Here is a 26,013-nt window from a genome sequence, read left to right as displayed (position 1 = left end):
ACCTAGAGGCTAGGCGGGGCAGTGCCCCGGGGCCCTCAAGCTCAGGGGGCCCTCGAATCCTTACCAGAAATCTCGATCGAACTGAGCTTTTGGAAATTTCTCCTATTTCAAAATAAATATGACAGGTTGCAACCCCACTTTAATCATGACAACTCAGTTGAGAGAAATTCAAGAGCTATGCCTATGGAATTCCCTTAAATTCTTTCTGTAGGTTGGCAGTGTTGTCAATTTGACGGATAGTGATATGTGCGTTCATTATTCATCGAGGTGCGTTTTATTGTGAATTCGAGTTTAAATATTTTTTTCGAGAACGGTTAAAAAATGTATACTGTATAGGAGTACGTAAGCTCGTAGAGGCCGCGCGCTACTAGAACTCTAGCGCGCCGCTAAGGAGATACGATACACCGAGGCGGTGTATCGCGTCACGACCCGGCCGGCTGTTTCTGGTCCAGCGGAGTTTTCCGGGACACCAGCGGCACCGTCTGGGCGGCCTGACGGGCTGCTGTACCGAGACGGCTGACGTTTCAGAGCTTTCGATTCGCCTCGAAGGCTCCGTCGGCCGGGCGTCCGTGGGGTGAGCTGCGCAGTCTCATTGTAGTGTTGACCGCGGTAACCCCCTTACCTCATCCGGGTTCTGACCTCGGAGGGGATCGGACGCTTGGGCGAAGAGTGCAGGGAAGTCGTTTAGTGGGTAGGGCCCTGAAAACATCCTTGGGCCCGGCCTCGCAGTCGCGGACCAGTCCCACATACCGCGCGCGCCCCCTAGGCGCGGCACCTCGTAGGAGGTTCGGCCCCCAGCCCGAATAAAACAGGCCCGACCTTTATATAATAAACCCTTGAATCTTCTTTATTTTGTTTTATTAGCCGAACCTACACAAGTATTAATTGTAATTTATGTTGTTACTGTTTAATATTTTTATTACCTGCCCTGCAGTGCACAAAAAAGACCTTAAGTAGCTTAGCATTTTTAAAGTATTAGTATATTTCATATTTTTATTTGATAAAACCTAATCAGTGTACATAGCAATGGGGCCCCATTTTTTTTATTGACCCCAGGGCCCTTGGTTATCTAGCTACGCCACTGGCCGTTCAGCCTGATAGAATTTCCTAGCAATAGCTCTACAATAGTAATTCTTCGCTGAATCTACTTCAGGATTCGAATCGCGAGCCACTAAGAAGATCCGGCGAGAAACATAATGGGTTTACTCTGTGGTTTAAGTTTAACGTTGAACCCTTCGTCGCATTTGACGAGGACGGTAACCAATGCTTGATATGCCATAAAGTACTGTGAATGGATAAAGAGGATGCGATAATTCATATAAAGTTGCCACACAAAAATCAACTTATAAAAATATATAATTTTTTAAGCGCTTGTTTTTAAATATTCGTTCAAAAATTTTATTTGTTTGATAATAGTAAAAAAGAAAATTAATCAAAACTTAAACACTAACTTCGGCTATCAGAAGTACATAATGTAACAGGTTATATGAGGGAATATTGAAAGACTATAAAATAAAACTCACTCAGTAATTTCGGTTCAGAATTTTAAATAAAAAAATTGTTCGTTCAGAAACACTGAACTGACGGATTGACACGACACACGTAGATTTTTTTTCGAAAACCACTAAACGTCAATATTGATATCACTATCAATACAATGGAATAAACATTTAGTATAATTCACACAAATAATTTAAGAAAATAAGCTAAAATGCCTCTCGTACGCTCGGCTAGTTTCAACTTGTTAATAGAAATCGTGTTAAGAATCGCTTTAATGTCAGCATTTTGGTGAGATACAAATATTTATAAACGTTTTAATAATCAAACATATTTTGCCAATTATTTATTTCATTTCGAACGCCCCACCACTTTTGTGGCTAGCAATCGATAGACTAGGAGTTAATTGTTATGTACCAAATGACGCATCGATATTAATTGTAGACTATCAACTCGATAATGGATAATTAACATTTTTCATTTCGTATGTGGATTAACGTACTCACAGTCCACACCGCTAGGTGTAAAGCGGTTATTGTTGCCTACTGACATCACAACGTGAATGCCACAACTCACCTTGAGACATGAGGCCGTTGTCTCAATTCGATTGAAGAATGTCTGTCCCACTTTTCGAACTGAAACGTGTGACTGCTTTGAGATACTTAGAAAAACATTCACTGGACTGACATTTTATACACAACATATGACTTAGCTTGTCATTCAGTTACTTATGTTTTTGTTTCTTTCCCTTTGTAAGCAGTTGAGCGCACAGTCAACCTGATGGCGACTGGTTGTTGTTGCCCATGGACATCAGCATTGCCAGGGACACAGCCGAGTCGTTGCCCATCACCGAGTACTCTCAGTAAACTCAATTTGAATAACATAATTGCATAATATTGGTTTGTGAACAGATTCATATTTATGTTTCGAACTATAAAAGCCTTCATGGCTGGAGATATCACTAAATTTTCCATTTTTGCCATGAAGAATCTCCAAAATACATGTTTTTTTCACCCTTCTTAATAGGGTAGAACAACCATAATTACTGTTATGGACTCTTAGTTTTCAAGACTTGCACTGATCACTCCATTTATAATAAAAATTAGATATTAACAATGTAGTCAAAGTCAATAAATTCATTATTAAGGATACTACTACTAGTCAGATCTTGAATAAGTTTAAATGGGACAACATGAGAATGTTTCAAAAAATAAAAGAATCATGAAAATCTGTCACCTAGAACAAAGTTCTGTTGCAACACACATATAAAAGGCTAAATAAAAAAAATGTCTGCCTTTTTTTAAATCAGTTAAAGAACAGAAACTAAGCTTAGCTTTATAACACGGTTTTACTGGTGGTAGGACCACTTTTAGCTTTATTTTTACTGGTGGTAGGACCTCTTGTGGGTCCGCACGGTTAGGTACCACTGCCCTGCCTATTTCTGCCGTGAAGCAGTAATGCGCTTCGGTTTGAAGGGTGGGGCAGCCGTTGTAACTAAACTGAGACTTTAGAACTTATATTTCAAGTTGGGTGGCACATTTACGTTATAGATGTCTACGGGCTCCAGTAACCACTTAACACCAGATGGGCTGTGAGCTCGTCCACCCATCTAAGCAATAAAATAAATAAAAAACAGCTCTATTAATAAAACATTCACTCATTAGTTACATGGAGACTCTGCCCCCTTTCAAGCGAGTAATTCACCCGGCGGACTTGGAGTCGCTTTACAAGTATCCCCGTGTGGATTCCTACGTTCCTGGGGGCACGTTATGGGCCATAGTGCTGTCGGTGCCTTGTGTACTGTCGATATTGGCTTGGGGTTGCTGCAACGACTGCAATGACGCCTTCGAGGTGAGGGTTGAACTTTTAAACTTTTGTGAAAGCTTTCTAGATATGAGACTAGGCAGGATGTAGCTTTGGGGCTTAAAATAGGTCCAATAGATTCAACGATTGCAGTTTACTAGTATAATAATCAGAAAATGCTGCAAGAAGATGCCGTAAGAGAATGAAGGTGACTCCGGTCAGAGTTTTAGCGGTATCCTCGATCCTATGCTGATAGAGAGTACTGATTTTCATACGCAGATGGACTTAAATGAGCTTCAGCGGTGGACGGGACGATGGCAAAGACAAATGCATTCACTTAGGACGTCCATAGTTCAGTATCTAATGCATGAGGTACTTTGGTCTTCCATCTTGGCTGCTGTAGCCCTTCGTAACTTAATATTAGGTTGTGGGCACAGATATTGTAATCTCACTCCAATGTTACCGTCTTGCTTAGACGTGGAGCATTCCTTCGTTCTGACCTGAGTCCCTGCAGTGGTTTACGGAAAAGAATTTAAACAGTTTTTACGGTTTTAAAGTTTTCCCTTAAAAGTTTTTTTAATTGGTGCTACAAACCGTTACTACTGTAGGAAGTACGTATTAATTTTAATTGTTCTCTTCTCGTTTTCAGATACTACTAGCGTGGTCGTTAGCTCTAGGTCTGAACGGCGTTTTGACCGACGGAATAAAATTGATAGCAGGTATTTGAAAAATTAAGAACTTCAGTGATAATTAAAATTAGATACTAGAGGTATCTTGAGGTGGCCAGGAAAATGAATAAACGCGTTTACGTCTTCAAATAACTAGTCAGGTCATAAGTATTGTCACACAGTAAAAACTTTTCTTTTAGAATGCTGGCCACAAAAAAGTTTATTGAATTCGAATTTCGAATTGTTCATGAAAATAAAAATGTATACTTTTAGAATTTTACTCATTTTTAAATATGGAGTGGACGCTTAAAGAAGACCGTGTTGCAGTTATTGCGTTGCATCATTGCGGTTACGCGCCAATTCAAATTTTTAACATACTGAAAAATTTGAATATAACCAAAAGATTCGTTTATCGTACCATCAAACGATACAATGAAGACTCTAGTGTAGATGACAGGTCAAGAAGTGGTTGCCCTCGGTCTGTTAGGACTCCGGCAGTGATAAAAGCTGTGAAGGCGCGAATTCAAAGAAATCCCAAACGTAAGCAGAAACTGTTGGCCCTTCAGATGGGGTTAAGCAGAACCACGGTGAAAAGGGTGTTAAATGAAGACTTAGGGCTTCGGGCATATCGAAGAAAAACAGGACATCGTTTGAATGCTCGTCTAATGGACCTGAGACTGAAGAGATGCCGCGCTTTGTTGAAGCGGTACGCGGGAAAAAAATATCGGGAAATCCTTTTTTCGGATGAAAAAATTTTTACGGTAGAAGAGAGCTACAACAAACAAAATGATAAGGTGTACGCACACAGTAGTGAAGAAGCGAGCAACCGTATTCCGCGTGTCCAACGAGGTCATTTTCCATGCTCATGGTATGGTTGAGAGTTTCTTATTGGGGTTTAACAGAGGTACATTTTTGTGAGAAAAGTGTAAAAACGAATGCAGTTGTGTATCAAAATACAGTCCTGACGAACCTTTTGGAACCTGTTTCTCATACCATGTTCAATAACAGGCACTGGGTATTCCAACAAGATTCGGCGCCAGCTCATAGAGCGAAGAGCACACGAGACTGGCTGGCGGCGCGTGAAATCGACTTCATCCGGCACGAAGACTGGCCCTCCTCCAGTCCAGATTTGAATCCGTTAGATTACAAGATATGGCAACACTTGGAGGAAAAGGCGTGCTCAAAGCCTCATCCCAATTTGGAGTCACTCAAGACATCCTTGATTAAGGCAGCCGCCGATATTGACATGGACTTCGTTCGTGCTGCGATAGACGACTGGCCGCGCAGATTGAAGGCCTGTATTCAAAATCACGGAGGTCATTTTGAATAAACTTTAGTGTCATAAGAATCTATGTTTTGTTAAGTTCATTTTGGTATATGAATGGTTACATAATGAATAAACTTGTTTCAATTATTTTACATTAAACATGTGACAGAATTTATGACCTGACTAGGTATATACTAAATATATTGTTTTTAATTATTTTGCAAACATAGTTACATAGTCACGTCGAACTTATGGCGACTCACTTACACGCCACTACTTGGGCAACCGCCTTACAATTCGACAAAATCGCGGTCGCTTATGAATTCAGGAAATCGTCCATTATTGTTGTTCAGCACTTCGGCAATCTTGAAAAACTGAGGGGAGTACATATCGATATTCGCTGTGTTACCCATCGTTCCTATCAGTGCCTTTACTACTCCTACATGTTCGTCCTTTTTCGTACCACTTGTGTTATAGTTTGTTTGTGTATATTTTTATCTTCAATAAACTATTCAAAGCAGTACATATCGACGCTTGAAAGGCAAACGTGACTAAGCGATAATAACTGCTTTGTACATAAACGATAGGCAATAACCATATTCGATGCGCAAAAACAATATATTACTAGGTCTATTAAAATCGTTTCAATCCTACAGCTAGATTCGTTAAAATAGTTTTTTTTCTGGTATTTCAACTTTAAATTAGTCTACTGTAAAGTTCACGCATTGTCGCTTAGTCACGTTTTCCTTTCAAGCGTCGGTATTCATACTCACTGTGTAAACAATCCTTCGTGTCAGCGCCTACCCAACACAGTTAGAACTGTTAGAAGCAGCACTACTACGACAGCATCTACAAACTCTTTGCCGAGTTCGACGTGAGTTAGCAACGTCGTCAAGTTAGAGCCCTGTGAGCTCACCTACTCGCTCGATTACGCTGGTCTAGCCTCTCAAGGCTACTTAGACTAGACGCGACTAGCTAAGGTAGGAAAAAAAAGCATTTCGAATACAATGAAGACTCTGGTCTTCGTTCTAGGACGGCCGAGACCAGACTTCTTCTACAGATGCTTCCCCGACGGAGTGGAGACTCCGAAGCTGGTCTGCACTGGGGATCCGATGGTCGTGATGGACGGAAGGAAGTCTTTCCCGAGCGGTCACAGCAGCTGTGAGTGAACAATATTATATTAATACTAGCTGACCCGGCAGACTTCGTAGTGCCTCAATCAATCAAAGTTATTTTTATTTAATTCCGAGCATTTTCATATTTTAAAACTTCGAAGACGAATAATTCAAGATCAAAATTAGCCAAATCGGTCCAGCAGTTCTCGAGTTTTAGCGAGACTAACGAACAGCAATTCATTTTTATATATATAGATATGTATGTAGAATTGGGATAGTGGCTCATAAAACTGTGGTGTACCTCTTGTACTGGTGGTAGGACCTCTTGTGAGGCCGCACGGGTAGGTACTACCACCCTGCCCATTTCTGCCGTGAAGCAGTAATGCGTTTCGGTTTGAAGGGCGGGGTAACCGTTGTAACTATACTGACACCTTAGAACTCATATCTCAAGGTGAGTGGCGGCATTTACGTTGTAGATGTCTATGGGCTCCGGTAACCACTTAACACCAGGTGGGCTGTGAGCTCGTCCACCCATCTAAGCAATAAATTTAAAAAAAAACGTTAAAGCTAACCCATAGACACAGCTCATTGAGGTTCTCACTGTTCTTGCTAGGGCTAGTGTTAGCAAACTCTCTGGGGTTGAGCCCGTGAGCTCACCTACCCTTCCAGGTGTGGCTAGAATAACCCCTTAGGCTACCAACGAATAGTTCGAGGAAAAAAAGATTCTACTGTAGAGGTATAATATCGTCATCATCATCACCATTCTCTGCCCTTCTCCCAGTCACCTGGGGTCGGCGCAACACGTTTTCTCCTTCCATACTCCTCTATCATATACCCTTTCCTCGCTCACTCTTCTCTTACACATATTATCGTCTTTCACGCAATCCATCCATTTTCCCTTCGGTCTACCTCTTCCTCTAAAGCCTTCCACATTCATATTTAAAACTCTCTAAACAACCTCATTGTCATTTCGTCTCATCAGGTTTTTTTTTTATTGCTCTAATGGTTGGACGAGCTCAAAACCCATCTGGTGTTAAGTGGTTACTGGAGCCCATAGACATCTACAATGTAAATGCACCACAAACCTGCCCCACCCTTCAAACCGAAACGCATTACTGCTTCAGGGCAGAAATAGGCAGGGGTGGTGCATAAGAGGTCCTACCACCAGTAATTACGCAAATTTTTATTTTGCGGGTTTGATTAGGAAGGATAGTGAAGGAATAACATCGTGTAATAAAACACGATGTTATTCCTTCGATGAATACAATCGTGAGCATTTGTTAAGTACGTATTTCATTACAAAAATTGGTACCCGTCTGCGGGAACCGAACACCGGTGCATCGCTACATACGAATGCACCGGACATCTTATCCTTTAGGCCACGACGACTACGTGTCCGTATCATCCCAAACGTAATAAAATAATCACAATGAGACAGATTTAGATTTCTCAAGGTGGGCGGAATCCGGTAACCAATTAAAACCGGATAAACCATAATCCTTTTAACCGGTCGAAACAATAAAGAAATCGATTTGCTTGTATTGAATAACGCAGTGTCGTTCTGCTCATTGGGCGTCGCTTCCGTTTGGCTCTGCGGGCGGCTGGGTACAACCTCGCGCCGGCGGGGCAGTGCAGCGAGGGTCCTGATCACCCTCTGCCCCCTGGTCGTGGCCGGCATAGTCGCTCTATCGCGCTCCTGCGATTACCATCATCACTGGGAAGGTGGGTAGTTTTAAATTAATACTGTTACGCGCTGGGGTTTGGGACATAGACCTATATAGTAGGGACACGACATATTGTTCTATACGTACAATTGCTTATATAAATAGCACCCATTTTGAAGGCACATACATAAACATATATCTATCTCGTTCTTACTCAGCACTTTAACTCGCAGGAAAACAATATAACAGTATTTCAGTGCGTACATAAAATGAAACATGAATATACGTAAATATCTCCGTCTCCGTCTAATGAGGCCGAAAATCCGCCATGTTTAGCGCGCCAAATGTCATTGTCACGTCAGTTCGGCCGTCTGTTTTGGGTTGTACATTATTTATTGACTTTGATATCGATTTAATATGATTGATTATATAAAATTTCATAATTTATCATGCTTAAAACTTACAAAAATAATAATTAAAACGTATTTTATAGGATCTCAAGAAAGTCGATGCCCTAAAACTATTATCTATATGTATTTAAATTCATTATGGAGCCCTCATCCGAAAAATCCATTTTTCGGTCGGAATCTATTGATCATGACACTAATCATAAATACCACTTTAAAATATGTCATCAAAACATATTTAGACATTCTGTTTAGATATTTCAGGAAAAAGGCTACCGACAAAGTCTCTTCGGAACTATTTAAATAAAATAGTTTTATTCCGCAGTGAGTAAAACACTATTGTAAATTTGTTAAATATTTAATAATTAAGTGATTTTAGAGAGGAAGTCACAAGGAATGATGTTTGTAATTAATGAATAAATGTTCTGTAGGTGTTTTTTTTTTCACGCGGTCCCTTGATAAGTTTAAAATTTGAATCACTCTCAAGCGAAAGTGATTCAAATGGTGCGGCGCACTTTCCTTGGGGTGCGCTGCGATAGTATGTTACGGACTTTAGAGTCAGCAAAACAATTAAAATAGATTGTAATAGTCTAAGAAAAACACGTACTCAAAATACGATAACATTTAGCATGCTAGAAATAGGCTGATGGCTTTGAACTACGTCATATCTTTATGTTTTGCGACAAACGACAACTTTATAAAATCAGTGTAACAACTTTTAAAAATCATCATATCGTTTACTTGGCAAATTCGAAGGACGAACTTGTCTTAGATTTCACCCATCTAAATCATATCATATTTGCACATAACAATATACCTACTTACTTCCCATTAAAGTATAAATTCTACAAATAAATAATACTCAACAATATTTAAAATAAAATGAGCCAAGAACGTTTATCGATAAAACCTGATAACATTGAAATCTTTTGTACAGCACTAAAGCCGCCATGTTTTGTGGCCAGATGACGTCACAGTGGCACGAAATTTTGGTTGACGTTTCATTTCCATAGGTTTCCTACTTCATTGGTTTGGGATAATAAAAAATTCTACCGTATTACATATTAACACTGTATTATTATTTTTTTTTTTTTTTCTTATGTTTTAATGTCTCGTAGCGATCTGTTTTTCAGTTAACAATGAGCTATTCCTCTGGCTGAATTTATTCTTAATAGATTTATAAACAGAATCAGATGTCCAGTGACACCTTCATCTTTTATTGTTAGATTTAATTTCTGCTGTGTAAGGTAGGTATACTGTGCCTCCTTAATCTAGTAAACTGCACAGCTCCTGTGCCTCCTAGGTCCGACGCCAATTTATTGACGTGTGTCGATAACCTGGCTTGATATTTTTTGCTGTAAGCTACTATTTCCTCTTTCACTGTGGGAATATTTAGGTCCATTTGTATGATCTTGTTGCTTATGTAATGCGGTATTCTTAGCATTGTTCTGAAAGTTTTATTTTGAAACCTTTCCAGGATCTCGACGTTGCTATTGCTGGCAGTTCCCCAAAGCTGTATGCCATATGTCCATATTGGCTTTAAGATGGTTTTGTAAATTAAAATTTTACTTGTTGGCGAAAGCTGGGATTTCCCTCCAGTCAACCAGTACATATTTCTTAGCCTTATGTCTAATTGTTTTCGCTTAGACCAGATGTGCTTTTGCCATGTCAGTCTTCGATCCAGATGTATGCCAAGATATTTTGCATCTTCCGCTTGCGGTATGTTTTCGTTATATAAGCTTACAGGTGGACAGGTTTGTTTCCTGAGGCTGAATGTAACGTGGGATGATTTGCTTTGGTTTACTTTAATGCGCCACATATTAAACCATTTCTGAAGGTCATCTAGATGTGATTGTAAGTTTTCAGAAGCTGTTGTAGGGTCGTCATGAACAGACATTATAGCTGTATCATCTGCGTATGTTGCAATGATAGTGTTTCTGTTAGTGGGTAAATCTGCTGTATAGATGAGGTACAGGACAGGGCCGAGTATGCTGCCTTGTGGCACACCAGAAGTAATCTCATGCATCTGTGATGATTCTCGGTTATGTTTAATCTCAAAGCATCGTCCACTAAGATATGACTTAATAATAGCGTAATAGCTGTGTGGTAACATTTTTTTCAATTTGAATAACAGTCCATCGTGCCACACCTTATCAAATGCCTGCCCGATATCGAGAAAGGCAGCTGAGCAGTACTGTTTATTTTCAAGTGTTCCACTTATGACATCCACAAGGCGATGAATCTGTTCAATTGTTCCGTGCTTTTCACGAAAGCCAAATTGATGTGCGGGAAGGACACTCGGCAGATGTTTCTTCATCCTGTTAAGAATGACCTTTTCCAAAATTTTACCAATGACTGGAAGGAGGCTTATTGGCCTATAAGAACCTGCATCGTGAGGTGGTTTTCCAGGCTTTGGCACCATCACCACTTGGGCTATTTTCCATTGACTAGGAAAGCACTCCAGTCTAATGCATGCATTAAAGATGATAGTCATGAGTGTTATGCCTTTTTTAGGAAGATGTTTAAGCATAGTTGCATCGATTTCATCATAACCTGGCGATTTGCCTTCTTTCAGGTTCTTAATTTCATTAGCTACTTCCGTCGGACTTGTGTACATTAGCGGTAGGCACATCTGCAGTGGAGAATTCAGAGAGTTCAAAACTTCCTCGTTGTGCGTTAAGTTTAATCCCGGGAAAGGCTTAAACACTAGTTTGAGGTGCTCTGCGAAAGTTGAGGCCTTCTCAGAATCAGATCTGGCCCAGCTTCCAGTAGGTGCTCTAATAGGTGGTACATGCATTTTCGGTCTTTTCATTTTCCTAGTAGCCTTCCATAGAGAATAGTTGGTGTCTGGACTAGGCTTTAAATTTCTTAAGAACGATTGTAGCTCGTCTTCTTTCATTGCCTTAGTTAGGTGTTTTAATTCCTCAGAAGCTTTATTAAAAGCTCTCTTATCAGCAGGATAGCCAGTGTTATGCCATATTCTGCGCAGATTCCGCCTCCTAGACACCATATCCTTGATATGTTTGGGGTAATGGTGCAAAACCACAGATGGGAATTTTCTTAGCGGCGTAGATCTGCCTAGTGCCTCGTGAATAAGTTGATTTAGATTTTCTACAGCATTCTCAACATCTCCAGTGGATTTCAAAGAGATGTTTAAATTCAGATTATTGTTGATGTACTCTTGGTAGGTTTCCCAATTGGTATTCTTATTATATGGTTTAGGTGGATATTCATTTAACAAGATAGTAGAGTTTATATTAAGAATCACTGGAGTGTGATCGGAGGATAGATCAGTACAAGATTTGACGCTCAGCTGTGTTTGGGGCACATTCTTGGTGATAAAGAAGTCAAGTAAATCCGGCGTTTTCTTTCGATCAGTCGGCCAGTAGGTTGGCTCACCTTGAGACAAGCAATATAAAGAAAGTTCTATAGTCGTCTGGAATAGCTGCCTGCCTCGTGGTAGAGTCAACCTTGAGCCCCAGTAGGTGTGTTTAGCGTTCCAATCGCCGCCACAGACAAATCTACTCCCCAAACTTAAGAAGTAATCCTTGAAGTCATCAGCATTAATATTGTGTCTTGGAGGACAGTATATAGCAGATAGAGTTGTTTCAGTGTTTTTGTCTTGTATTCTGATAGATGTAGCCTGTATTTTTTCAGTACTGTATTTTTCCAGCGGGTGATGTTTAATGTTTTTTTTTATTATAACTGCTGTTCCACCGTGGGAGTTGCCAGAGGGGTGATTTGTAGAATGAACAACATAATCTTTTATTCTAATGTGAGTTCTATGAGTAAATCTCGTTTCAGAAATAAGTGCTACATCTATTTTTTCTGTCCTTAGGAAGATTTCTAATTCTATGCATCTGTCTGTCAACCCATTGGCATTCCAAGTAACTACACGTAAATTATTGATCATTTGGGCACTAGGCAGGATATTAATTGAATCATCCGATTCATCATGCTGTCTATCATGTTAGTCATGATGGTTTGAAATTTATTAAACATGCTGTCTATGAGCTTATTTAGTTCGCTGCTGTCAATCAAGTGGGATTCAGTCTGTTGTTTATTATTATTGGAGTTCACTGCATCTGCATAAGTTTTAAATATGTTTTTGGTATATTCTGCTTTCCTGGGCTTTTCCTTATTTGGTTGTGAGGCTGGGGTATCTTTGATTACATTTTTGGGATTAATTTTTAAAATTTGTTGTTTATATTGTTTGTATTTGATACAGCCTTTGTAACTTGCAGGATGTTTCTCTTGGCAGTTAACGCATGTTGCTTCAGTATCTGGTATCTTTTTACAGCTTACAGTGGGATGATCTCCTCCACACTTTACACATCTATGTGGTCTATAACATTGATTTTTGCTATGACCAAACCTCTGACATCTCTTACACTGTAGAATCTCTGTTGTTTTATAAGGGGCTTCAAAAGATACTTTCATATTGTTTAATCTGTTTACCTTGAATACCTCTTTGTTATTATGTTTAGGTTCAAGGTCAATATAGAACAACGGCAAGTCTTGTTTAGTTGTTTTATGTCGTACATTAACAATATTTCTGACTTCATGGCCTAAATCTCTTAATTCAGATTTGATAACTTCCGTGTCCTCAGTTGAGTGAAGCCCACGGAGAACGACTCTGTAAGCCCTTTCGCTTTTGAGCTTATATGTATAATGACTGATGTTGTTTGTAATAAAATTGTCTCTGATCTTCTTGTACATTTCTATATCTCTTGGTAAGATTTTTACTACATGTCCTGACCTCAAAGTGGTCATAGTATATGTCATTGGGTCATCATTGGTAATTTTGTTCAGTATGTCCTTGAGGGTTTTTATGTATGCCACACCCGTAACAAATATAGGTTCGGGCTTAGGTATTTTTGGTTTAGGATCGCTTCCGTCTTCATCGAGTATCTCTAATGTTTCAAATTGATTATGGGTAGGTATCGGGTATGTGGTTTTCTGTAACTTATTAATGTTTCCTTTTAAATCTGAGTGCGATTCAGTTCTCTTCCTTTTTATTAGAGGAACCTGGTCACTCTGCCATGTACTATGTTCAAGGTCTTTAGTTGTGGTTAGGAATAGTGTAGGTTCTTGTTCTTTATTTATGGCACTTAATGAGTTACTTCGTGTTCTTTCAAACATACTGCGGTGAAAAGTTTGTTGTACCATATTAGGTAATTTTGGTTTATTCATAGGGTTGATTTCATATCCATCAGATCGCAAAGTTGTGCCCCCCCCAGAATACGAGGGGCTGCCTAAGTTAGACTCAGGGAGGGATTCTCCGGTATTACCGGTATTACCGGTACCCTCCTGGGGTAGTTTGTTTTTCAAATTTGCATTCATTTGGGTTCCTTTTTCTTCATACTACTCTAGACGTTTTAGAGATTATTTAGATCCCCAGGCTTGCTATAGCCTCTTCCAACCAATTGCTTGGCAGGTTGTATGGTTATACCGCCATTGCTCGGTCGCCATTGCCTCGTTTGTTATCTAGCAGGGAGTACCACGGAAACCAATTGGTTTCCGCCGCCATCCGGCGCGCGCAGGTGAGGTTGACTGTCGGGTCGGTGGAGGTGTTGTTACCGTTCTCCCCTAACTCCCCTACTAACACTGTATTAGCACTTAAAACACTTCACTAACACATTAAAATTCTCAATTCGCTTCTTCCGCTTCGCTTCAGGTGATCCGTTCGCTGTTTCCCTTCGAGTAGTTCCGATTACTGATTGAATGCGTGCCATCTGCACTGCAACGCTTTTATAGCCGATACCACATCCCTAGAATTATCGAGAATATTCCACACATTTCGAGTATTGTGTTTGCGATATCTGACAATAGATGGCGTTGTACTTCTCGAGCGTTATAGGTACTACTAGATCCTCCGATATTCGATCGACTATTCGGCGATAAATGCTGTTACTCTTACCGGCGTAACAATACAAAGTTTCTAACAGAGTCAACGCAATTAGGGACGAGATCATCGACCTAGTGTACGCCGCGACACGTGCTATACTTTGTCGGCAAAGAAACCTCAGTCTCACTCTTGTGTTCAGCGGAGACGGACGTGTCCCCGCATATCCGCAACTCACAGTTGAAATTGACAACAATATCGCAATTAATACATAAAAACGAAACCGTAACGCTGAACTGTTATTGGGATATAACTCTTTAATCCACCATCGATGTTTCCCTCTTTTGCATGCGTCTGGTACTATCGCGTTTTTGCTCTAAATTAGATCGTGTCGTATCGCCCCTCTGCCTCAAAGAGGACACCCTCAAACCGCCTCAAGTGGAGGCTGCTTGGTTTCATGCTGCTCAAACAAATACGGACCTTAAGAAGATGCGTTTTTGCGCTCTTCCCCAACGTCCCCGTAATTTGTAATAACTGGTGGTGGTAAATCAGCACCATCAAAGTAGAACACCCTACTAATTTCTACCGCAAACTAGTCATGCGCTTCGATTTGAATTTAAGTTTGTGTGGTCCATGGACTACTGAAAACGCCTGAACTGAAATCGTCTTATTTTTAAAATATATTATCGTAGCGTAATTAAAATAACTTTTACAGCTTGATGTTGGATGTGTAAAAATGATTTTAATTATTATTTCTATTATATAGTATTGTATGCTCTATATCTATACTCTTCAACAGATATCCTCGTGGGATCTTTACTTGGGTTCACGATTGCAGTTTTCTGCTACAGACAATACTACAATCCTCTGTCTTCAGACCTGGCAGGGGTTCCGTATATAGTCTCCAATAACATGGCCAAGTACGGAAAAGAAATAAGTCCGACGAAAGATTTAAAGGAAGTCGAATCTACTCCGCTTTTGGGGAAGAAAGATGATAAATGGATCTGAAGTTACTGGATTGCGGGACTGAAACTCTGATTTTCTAATTTAGTGCATTTAATTTTTTTCCTTTTTTTTAAACAGAGTTACCAATTTAAAAGAAATCACTGTTACGCAGCAAACTCTCTCAGTGAACCGGCTTTATAACTGGCCTTCCAATGTTTAATACCCCTGTGATTATACGATTAAGTTTTTAGGACGGCGCAGTGACTTAATATTAAAAAGTACAAACGAACGTAGAATTAATATTCGAAAAACTAAAATGACAAGGTTCAGGATAGATTAAAACCGTTCCCTTTGCCAATATAAAGTTAAAGAAGTACAAGCCTAAACGAATTCAGTTTTAAGAGTTTTGGAGGGAACGCGAGATGTCAAGTTTAATTTATTATTTTGTTTCTTCGAGTACAATAATGGTGAGTTAGTTATAGAAAAAGAAATAAAATTTCAAAAGTTCATCCAACTGGAAATTAATTTCGACAATTTTATCAAATCATTATATCATTTCATGCTTACTTAGCTCACCTTATTTAATTTTTATTTCGCTCCATTACACTTTTCGTTCGGTAGTTAAGGTTTCTATCTTTGTTAAACTACAACATTAATAATTTAATTAATTTATATACTAACTTATATTACACATAGTGTATTTTTTACAGTAACGTAAAAGTAATAATGTGATAAATTAGTGATTCGATTTTTTTTAGTACGAATCATGTCATTTGATCTAACAGTAAAATGACATTAAATTTTATATTTTTATTTATTTGTAACAATAATTCCATTGTATTTGTGATAGACATTATGTAATGATGTTGAAAGAAGCGCATATGTATGTATAAGTATATTGGTTTATACCCCAGTCGTGTAAGAAAAAACGTTTTTTTTGTAATTAATTCGTTGTCTCGCAGAATTGTAAAGTCGAGACGTTTTGATACGTAAGTAAATGTTTTATACTGTTTTCGTTGACCACAAATGTTTTAATAAATCTTTTATTATTGACAGTGTTTTATTTTAATGTTAATGTATATGACGGTAATGCCGCCATATTAAATGTACTTATTTATTTTATTAGGTGTGGTTCGTACGATGGTCACCGTCGCCACTTGTATAGCCGGCCACTGCGGTTCATACGTCGTTCTATATAAACTGTACATGGGAATTCTAAATATGTACAAAGATAAAAAAGTATATTATGTGTGCATTATTTTGTTCTTTTTTTCTTTTTCTCCTGCACGGTTTGTGCATTAGCCAGCTTCAGGTAATAAGATTTTTATAATTCGCCGTTTTAATTATTTACAGTTTATGAATAATAAACAACGAAGGAAGCTAATAGCGACATAACATAAATGATTAAAAACGAATTAAATTTACAAATGAGATGTTATGTGACGAAGTATAATCTCAGTAAAATGGTGCTCATTTACGGATACTATTTCAGTGGAGTTTTTGGAGAATCCCGAGAAGCTACGTTCAGCGGCAGAAACACTAAATAGACAAATAAAACAATTCATACAACTTCACTCCTCGTGTTCCCGCCAAAAAGTCAAGATAGCTGTGTGATTCGTTTCGAATTAAAATCTCATAAGATAATAATCACCATTTTACTGAGAGTATATATCATCTCATCTCATTTCATTCTAATTAATCAACATCAGTTCTTATTAACATTTGCCATTTAGAAAAAATATAAAAGATTAGGCTGAATGGTACAATACTTTTGTCTTTCCAGTTAAAAAAAACGACTACTGTCACAGCTATCACTGTCAGCCCAAGCCGGCTGTCATAATCAGAAAAAAATGCTTTTGAAGAATTTTACCGGTAAACACTGTCATTGATTTTGATTATAAAAACTAAAAAAACAGTTAAGAACCGCATAAAATAAGTCTCATAATACAAATTATCTAAATTTTGAACAGGTACGTATATAATTATGTTTAATGTTTAATTAAAACAATGTAATACCGAACCTGTAGTTTCTCGACCATATATAACCAACCATCTTATCAAAGTTAATCGTTGTCTTCGTTTGGAGCGTAAGAGTCATTTAAATAAACCTGATATAAACGTAAAATATATAAATTAAAAAATTAGATATTTGCGAAATACTTGATACCATGTGTTATGATAAGTGTCCCATGTTTGTACTAATCAATATTTTGGTTAGCGTGATCACCTTAGTCCTTTGAAGCCTTTGAAAATGTTGGGCAGTGCGGATTCAGTCTACATTAGATTTAATGCTAAGCATCTGTGTAAAATTAAATTTACAAACACATCACAGATTTTTATTATTGGCATAAACAGGAGATGATGTACGATCCATTTAATGTCAAAGGACACTGCTGTCTTACGTCTTAAAGCCACAATTTCCTTGGGGCTCTAGTCTATACATTCACAATATGAATAAGGAGAATGGTTATTGGACTGTTCCTTTGGAAGCTTAAATAAAGTCTTGCTACCCTGTGAAGACAAACTAAATTATTTATTTAGCCAATAGCTTTGCGGCCTCATAAATCCTTTTTTTTTATTGCCTTTGTAGGCAGATGAGCATACGGCCCACCTAATGGTAAGTGGTTATCGTCGCCCATGGACTTCAGCAATGCCAGGGGCAGAGCCAAGCCGCTGCCTACCGAAATTGATGCCTACCATTTGAGTTGAAGTCATGTTGAGGGCAGTGGCTGTACCTCTGATCAATGGTAGCTTTTAAACTACATTTGAGTTATATGGCTGCCCCAGCTAATCTGACTAATTAAATTGGATCACAAAATTGGATCATGGCCGAAATAGGCATAATTGAGAGACTGATACATGCAGGATTACGATATCCCAAACCACCAAAAAAGCAAAGTACTTAGTCCGTTGAATAATTTGGCATGTCTTTTACAATATTTCATCTTAAGAGATCGATATGTACATAATAATAATATGTAGTTTGTAAAAATAATTTTCATTACAGTTCATTTGGAAAAAATGGGTACAGCAACACCGTACTATTTGATGCTGGGATTCACACTAGCTGCATACTTCATAGCCTCAAAGTTTGTCTTCGATAAAGTCCATCATACAACTCGTACGGTGATCGATGAGCTGTTCCACATACCGCAAGGTCTATCCTATTGCCGTCGGAACTTCATGCACTGGGATCCAAAAATAACTACACTACCTGGCCTATATTTAGTATCTGCAGCGTTCTTGGGAACGTATTTTCCCTGCACAACTTACAATCTAAGGTTTATTAACTTGCTGGCTTCGTGCGTGAACCTCTTATTGTTTGCCTCTATATTAAAATTTGTGTATACAAGTAAGCAATCGAAAATCGTGATTCAAGCACTGAATTTAACGCTACTCCCACCGTTGTATTTTTTTTCACACGTATATTACACAGATACATTATCTCTGACGTTTCTGTTGGCTTTCTCTAGGCTCTGTCTTACAAATAGACATGGCTTTTTGATGCTCGTATTTGGAGTGTTCAGTGTATTAATGCGACAAACTAACATTGTCTGGATAGCTATGGTGTTTGGTCATAAATTTTTAGATTTGTTTATCCGTAGTTCAAGAGTTTTCGGAAACCAGTACGTGACCAATATCAGGTTGAGCAAGAAATCGCTGATAGCCAACGATGTTGACACGTCCAAGTTAAAACGGTACTATGATATTATGGATGTGTTCTATGCCATTAAATATCATGTTTCTACGTGTTTCAAATCGTTCTTCAGATACTTAAATACACAAGATATTTTGACATTGTCGATACATAGTGTTTTATTGTTGTTTTTTGTGGCTTTCGTTTATTACAATGGCTCAATAGTTTTAGGAGATAAAAAAGCACATGAGGCTTCCATACATGTTCCGCAGTTGTTGTATTTCTTAATTTTCTATGCCATATTCGGGATGCCTTATGTAATATTAAAATTGAAGTCAACGTTAATATTGATCTTCTCAAATAAATTTAAGGTTATTTTACTAGTATTATTAATGCTCGCAATAGTACATTATAATACAATTATACACCCATATTTGCTGGCTGATAATAGACATTTCACGTTCTATATATGGAACCGATGGTACGGGAAATATGAATATGCCAAATATGTAACAATACCTCTATACATTTTTTTAACTTTTAATTTGTACGATAATTTGAAGGATCAAAATTGTATATCGTTTCTTCTACCCTATACGGTGGCAATATTTCTTGCTGTAGCGTTACAACGAATGATCGAAGTCAGGTATTTTTTAATACCATTTATCATATTGAGGCTGCGTTTCTCAAGACCGTCCAGCTTAATGATCCTAATTGAGTTTTGTTGGTATTTGCTACTGAATGTTCTGGCTTTTCAAGTTTTCTTCACTAGAGAGGTGATCTGGAAAGATTTCGATGAAGTACAGAGAATCATTTGGTGATAATAAGTGTAGCCTGCTCACCGAATAAAATACAACAATTGAGGCGTATGAAGTCAGATACGATAAAGTCCAAATTTATAATTTTTTAAACCATACATACTAAATTGTATCTAATTAATAACATTATTGTAAAAATATTTGCAAATAACTATGTTTTGTTTCCAGTAATGATTCTTTTAATCCTTAGTTCTTAATAATAATAGCGTCGGCTTTTTTTGTTTTTTTTTTTCCCACCTATGCTGATAGCTTTGAGAGGCTATTTCAGCTTCTCCTTGACGTGTAGGTGAGCTCGCGGGGCTCAAACCGGGAGTGATGCTAACACTGACTGTAGCAAGAGCAGTGCTTCGCAGAATCTACCACCGGATCGGAAACGCGACCCACTGAGAAGATCCGGCGGGAAACTCAGTGGGCTTAGTGATGGCGTTAAAATCTTGTCATATAGTCTATATGTGCCATAGACCACACTAGAATATCTTGATTAATTAGATAAGAATATTTTGTGACTTAGCGTATTTGCTTACATACACCTCAAATGTCAGTGAGCCCAGGTGATTGTAAATAAGACAGTATAATAATGCAATGAGGTTTAGGACTGAAGGGTGCAGTATAATTGAGAAATACAGGGTTCCAGGCAAGCATTCTTATAGTTGTGAAAACACTAATATACAGCGTGTGTTCCGATGTAGTCTCTTAATAAGTTATTGTTATTTTCAATACAGTGAAATTGCATCAAAAACACCATTCTGTATATGTTTTTGCGTTCCACACAAACATGTTATGAAATATTGATAACGGCTGTTTGTGTGATTATGCATTTGGAACTACTGGCACTATTAGCACTTTGGTAGTGGGGATGAGTATTCTTGTGTCATTTTGCATTCCACACAAACTGGCTATGTTATGAATTATTGATAACGGCTGTTTGTGTGATGCCCTGATGAACTATATTATGCATTTGGCACTATTGGTACTTTGGTAGTGGGGATGCGTATTCTTGTGTCATTTTTCATTCCACACAAACTCGCTATGTTATGATTTATTGATAACGGCTGTTTGTGTGATGTCCTGATGAACTATATTATGCATTTGGCACTACTGGCACTTTGGTAGTGGGATGCGTATTCTTGTGTCATTTTTCATTCCACACAAACTCGCTATGTTATGATTTAGTGATAACGGCTGTTTGTGTGATGTCCTGATGCACTATATTATGCATTTGGCACTATCGGCACTTTGGTAGTGGGGATGCGTATTATTGTGTCATTTTTCATTCCACACAAACTCGCTATGTTATGAATTTTTTATAACGGCTGTTTGTGTGATGTACTGATGAACTATATTATGCATTTGGCACTACTGGCACTTTGGTAGTGGGATGCGTATTATTGTGTCATTTTTCATTCCACACAAACTCGCTATGTTATGAATTTTTTATAACGGCTGTTTGTGTGATGTACTGATGAACTATATTATGCATTTGGCACTACTGGCACTTTGGTAGTGGGGATGCGTATTATTGTGTCATTTTTCATTCCACACAAACTCGCTATGTTATGAATTTTTTATAACGGCTGTTTGTGTGATGTCCTGATGAACTATATTATGCATTTGGCACTACTGGCACTTTGGTAGTGGGATGCGTATTCTTGTGTCATTTTTCATTCCACACAAACTCGCTATGTTATGATTTAGTGATAACGGCTGTTTGTGTGATGTCCTGATGCACTATATTATGCATTTGGCACTATCGGCACTTTGGTAGTGGGGATGCGTATTATTGTGTCATTTTTCATTCCACACAAACTCGCTATGTTATGAATTTTTTATAACGGCTGTTTGTGTGATGTACTGATGAACTATATTATGCATTTGGCACTATTGGCACTTTGGTAGTGGGGATGCGTATTATTGTGTCATCGTGAATCCGACTCTTGTATATATTCGTATGCATTCATTAGAAAAGCTGTATTCACATTACAAACAGATACTTAGATTTTATTTATATATACCTAATATGTTATTAATATACTTTCAAAAGACTAAATAAGAGTTAATAAGTGTATTGCAAAATTGAACAATTATAATAAGGAATTAAGTCAATTAATTATTATATAAAACACAATTAGTACTTAGCTATTTTTTTAATATAGTTTTAAAGTTTAAACAATGTAAATTAATTATAATAATATAGATTATGTGTGTGGTTTTTTTTTTAAATTATTCATTATTATTTAATAATGAAAACCACTTGATAGTATTACATTTAAGACGAGAAATCTCGTCGCAATCTCTAGACAGCATTTTTAGATGAGGCCGTCAGCGCAAAAGTGACCTAAGCTTACCATAGTTATTATGGAGCAATAAGGTTTAAATTTTCATGAATTTGAATTTGAGTAGGCAAAAAACAATACGCGCATTAATATTGTTTACAAAGCCATCTGTTATCTACGGCTGAAACTAGGGATAGGCCGGTTTTGAATAAAAATTTTATTATTTTTAAATAAATTGCAATATACATAATTATAAGAATTATTATGAAAAATTTTGGGTTAGGCCACTTTTGCGCTGACGGTCTCATTTTTGTAGTATGTACGTCAAACATGAAAATCAATCGAATTCGTAATGTTAATGTGTATCGTAGTCGTCGTGGCCTAAAGGATAAGACGTCCGGTGCATTCGTGTTGAGCGATGCACCGGTGTTCGAATCCCGCAGGCGGGTACCAATTTTTCTAATGAAATATGTACTCAACAAATGTTCACGATTGACTTCCACGGTGAACATTGTGTTATAAAAAAAAAACCGCAAAGTTATAATTTGCGTAATCACTGGTGGTAATCCGCATGGGTAGATACCACCACCCTGTCTTTTACTGCCGTGAAGGAGTAATGCGTTTCGGATTGAAGGGTGCGGCAGCCGTTGTAACTATACTGAGACCTTAGAACTCATATCTCAAGATGAGTGGCGGCATTTACGTTGTAGATGTCTATGGGCTCAAATAACCACTTAACACCAGGTGGGCTGTGAGCTCATCCACCCATCTAAGCAATAATTAAAAAAAAACAATTTTCGTGCTTTCGATCTATGAGCACAAGTTTCGACGCGACTTCACAAGTGAATTCATTGGTGCTGCTGAAATTTAGCTCTATTTACGGCCGGTAGGAGGCGCTGTTTAAATCCTATACCATTTTTTTATCGATATCGATACGAATATTTTTCGATACTCATTGGTGCTCGCCCCTCAGAATTACATTACGCATCACGCTGCTGTACGAGTCATGCATCGTAGAGGGCACGTGCGCATTCACATCAGCACTTTTACATCGCTTTACACAAACCCTAGTATAAAGCGCCGGTACACGTTCAGCACTCATATACAGCGGGCTCACCACATCAACATACGTAGATAGAATTAGTTACTTGTTAGCGAAGTATTTAATAAACGGATATTCTTTGACTATCAGTGATTTCTTCCTATCTAAATCTCAAGTTGTATACGCCACATTCAGCAGCGCATACACTGCTATGTTAGGGGCTGGACACAAACACGTTAATACAATACAGTGGTCTAAGTAAGTGACCGCTGGTACCAATCGTTTTAATGCGACACGTGCTTAATGTTCAAGAATGAATAAAAACTAGAGGTCCCGCAATAGTCGAAATTCGACTATAATTAATTGGAATTGTTAGTTTGTACACTATTATGATTGTATTTTATACTTCTATAATCACAAATTTCGCCAAGACTACACTATAAAAAATATTAACAAAGGCAAACAATATTTAATCTATTCTCAATTTGACAACAGACGCCAAGAACAAAAGTTTGACAATAAATTGTATGCATGCGTGTTGCGTCAAATACATGGTATGTAGTGTGTGTAACGTTTTCTTTATTGATTTAATGTAACTTTTATGCATTATTTAAAAAAAATATTAGCATTGTGCACTTTTTAGGAAATATGTTGTCAACTGTCGTCGTTGCGGATTAAACTCAAACTGCAGTATAGGAAGCACTTATTTATTCCACACGCACCTTAAAATCGTATACATTAACAATCAATTGGTTTTTATCCTTTGAACCTTTTAAAAACGTAAAACACAAATTTTTATCTCTGACATTTTTTCCTCAATCTGACAGCCTGTCTTTCTTTTTTTCCGGACGTCTCCCGTTGTTAATCCTGTGTGTGAAAAACCATTCACCACACCACACCCCCACGGAGAAAGATACGCCAGTTGAGAGCCCTTAATCAAAATTGTCACTATACTCTTAATATTACGCATAATTAGGTATACGTGCGAATGTATTACAAGAATAATTGTATAAAACGAAGAATTATAAGTAAAAATTACAGGTAACAAGTAACAAATACAAGGTAACGATAGGTAACAACAGGTAACAGGATACAAGTAGTTCTTATAAATCAGTAATTTTTTTAAATCTGACACGTCTGCCTGAGCGTGTGGTATAAGGCTCTTTTGTTTTCTCACCTTGAATTTTTATTGGAATTGACAGCGGCCTTGTTAGCAGCGGCAACAGCGGCGGATTTTCCAGATCCATTGGTCGTAAGGCTTGATTTTGCTGACAAGACAAAGGCTCGGCTTGCTTCCGTTCATCATCGATGTGATCTATGAAAGCCGGCTTAAGTCTGTCTACACTCACGACAACTTTGTTATTTTTTATGGACAGTGTGAACGTTTTCCCATCAGGGGAGCGTTCTAATACTCTATATGGACCTGTATATGGCGGCTGCAATGCCCTGCGGATGGTATCGTCCCTCAGGAAAACATGAGAAGCGCTTTCCAATTCCTTGAATATAAATGGAGAGTTTTTACAATGTCGAGAAGCAGGCACTGGGCGTATAGATGACATTTTGTTACGCAATTGTACTACAAAGTCGGTGGCATGCTCAATTTTTTCTATTGACGAGGAAGCTATTAACAGCTCTCCAGGGAGTCTTAAAGGTTCACCGTACACCGTTTCTGCGACTGTGGCTTCCAAATCTTCTTTAAAGGCTGACCGCATTCCCAGCAAAACCATGGGAAGGGATCTTACCCATGAATCTTGATGGCATATTAATGCCGCCTTGAGCTGTCTATGGACACGTTCAATCATTCCGTTTGCGCAGGGATGATATGAGGTAGTCCTTATACGCTTGGTGGCGAATCGAAGCAGCAGCCGGTTAAACAAATCGGATTCAAATTGGGATCCTTGGTCTGTAGTGATTATTGACGGTACTCCAAAACGGGAAATCCACTCCCTGGTAAAAGTTTCCACCACTTCCTCTGCCGTGATGGTGCGCATAGGCCACACCTCTGGCCACCTGGAAACCCTATCAATTGCCGTCAAACAATATCGGTATTCGTTGCAAACCGGTAATGGCCCTACAATGTCTATATGCACGTGCATGAAGCGACCGGATGGTGTGTTAAAGTTTCCAGTAGGAGCTGAGTTGTGTCTTGAAACTTTGCTACGTTGACATGCGTCACAGCTTCGAGACCAAATACGGCAGTCCCTTTTCATCGATGGCCAAACGAAACGTTCTGACACGAGGCGTGTGGTAGCACGGATACCAGGATGACTCAAGTTGTGCAGTTGGTTGAACGCGGTTCTTCGAAAGGAAGGGGTCAAATACGGACGTGGCTTACCTGTAGAAACGTCACAATAAATTGCCGATTTCGCTTCTGGAGGGCTGATTTTAGTTAGGCTCAGGCTAGAGCCATTTTGTAACAGATTTTTCAATTCAGAATCTGTAGCCTGAGACTTCGCGAGTGCATCGTGATCTTGATCCAGCGCGATGGCGTTGATATCGATGCGTGACATGGTGTCAGCAACGATATTGTCCTCGCCCTTAATATACTGTATGTCAGTCGTGAATTGGCTTATAAAAAACAACTGGTTTAACTGAGGAGGTGGCAGCTTCTCGCGTCTCTGTAAGAAAGCATATAAGAGTGGTTTGTGGTCGGTAAAAATTGTGGCATGCTGGACTTCTAAAATATATCGAAAATGTTGAACACTTTCGTATACCGCTAATAATTCTCTGTAGTAAGTCGGCCACTGTCTTTGCTGGGGTGTGAGTTTCTTACTAAAAAAAGATAGCGGAAACCACTTACCATTTACCTTTTGCTGAAGGCAAGACCCAATATGAACACTGGAGGCATCCGTGAACAGACCTAAACTAGAATTACTCACAGGGTGTTGTAATAGCGTCGCCGAGGACAAGCTTTGCTTGCAGGCTTCAAATTGCTGAAGTAGCTCTGGGGACCAAGGAAATGGCCTGGCACCCTTGCTCTTTGTTGCTACGAGAGCCTCAATTAGCGGTGCCTGAAACTGAGCAGCATGTGG

The 26,013-nt window shown here is 38.6% G+C and overlaps 1 protein-coding gene across 2 annotated transcripts; it reads left to right on the top strand.

The window, feature by feature from the left end:
• Positions 1-1,600: 1,600 nt before the first annotated feature.
• On the top strand, positions 1,601-21,864 carry LOC101745230 (phospholipid phosphatase 5). Of its 2 annotated transcripts, XM_004926286.5 has the most exons (7): positions 1,601-1,788; positions 3,162-3,348; positions 3,950-4,019; positions 6,268-6,396; positions 7,905-8,072; positions 15,066-17,181; positions 18,219-21,864. In XM_004926286.5, the coding sequence occupies exons 1-6, from the start codon at positions 1,712-1,714 to the stop codon at positions 15,272-15,274; spliced, it is 840 nt and encodes a 279-aa protein (XP_004926343.1). In that variant the 5' UTR covers positions 1,601-1,711; the 3' UTR covers positions 15,275-17,181; positions 18,219-21,864. The 2 variants fall into 2 exon arrangements, with proteins under 2 accessions (XP_004926343.1, XP_004926344.1); XM_004926287.5 differs by lacking the exons at positions 1,601-1,788; positions 3,162-3,348; positions 3,950-4,019; positions 6,268-6,396; positions 7,905-8,072 and having other exon boundaries at positions 17,041-17,181.
• The last annotated feature ends 4,149 nt before the right edge of the window (positions 21,865-26,013 follow it).

Source organism: Bombyx mori, chromosome 24 (assembly GCF_030269925.1).
Source record: "Bombyx mori chromosome 24, ASM3026992v2".
Taxonomy (NCBI): domain Eukaryota; kingdom Metazoa; phylum Arthropoda; class Insecta; order Lepidoptera; family Bombycidae; genus Bombyx; species Bombyx mori.
This window is presented reverse-complemented; position numbering and strand designations above follow the sequence as displayed.

Coding starts and splice junctions, on each gene's coding strand:
- LOC101745230 (XM_004926287.5), top strand. CDS start 18,233: ATGGGTACAGCAACACCGTACTATTTGATGCTGGGATTCACACTAGCT.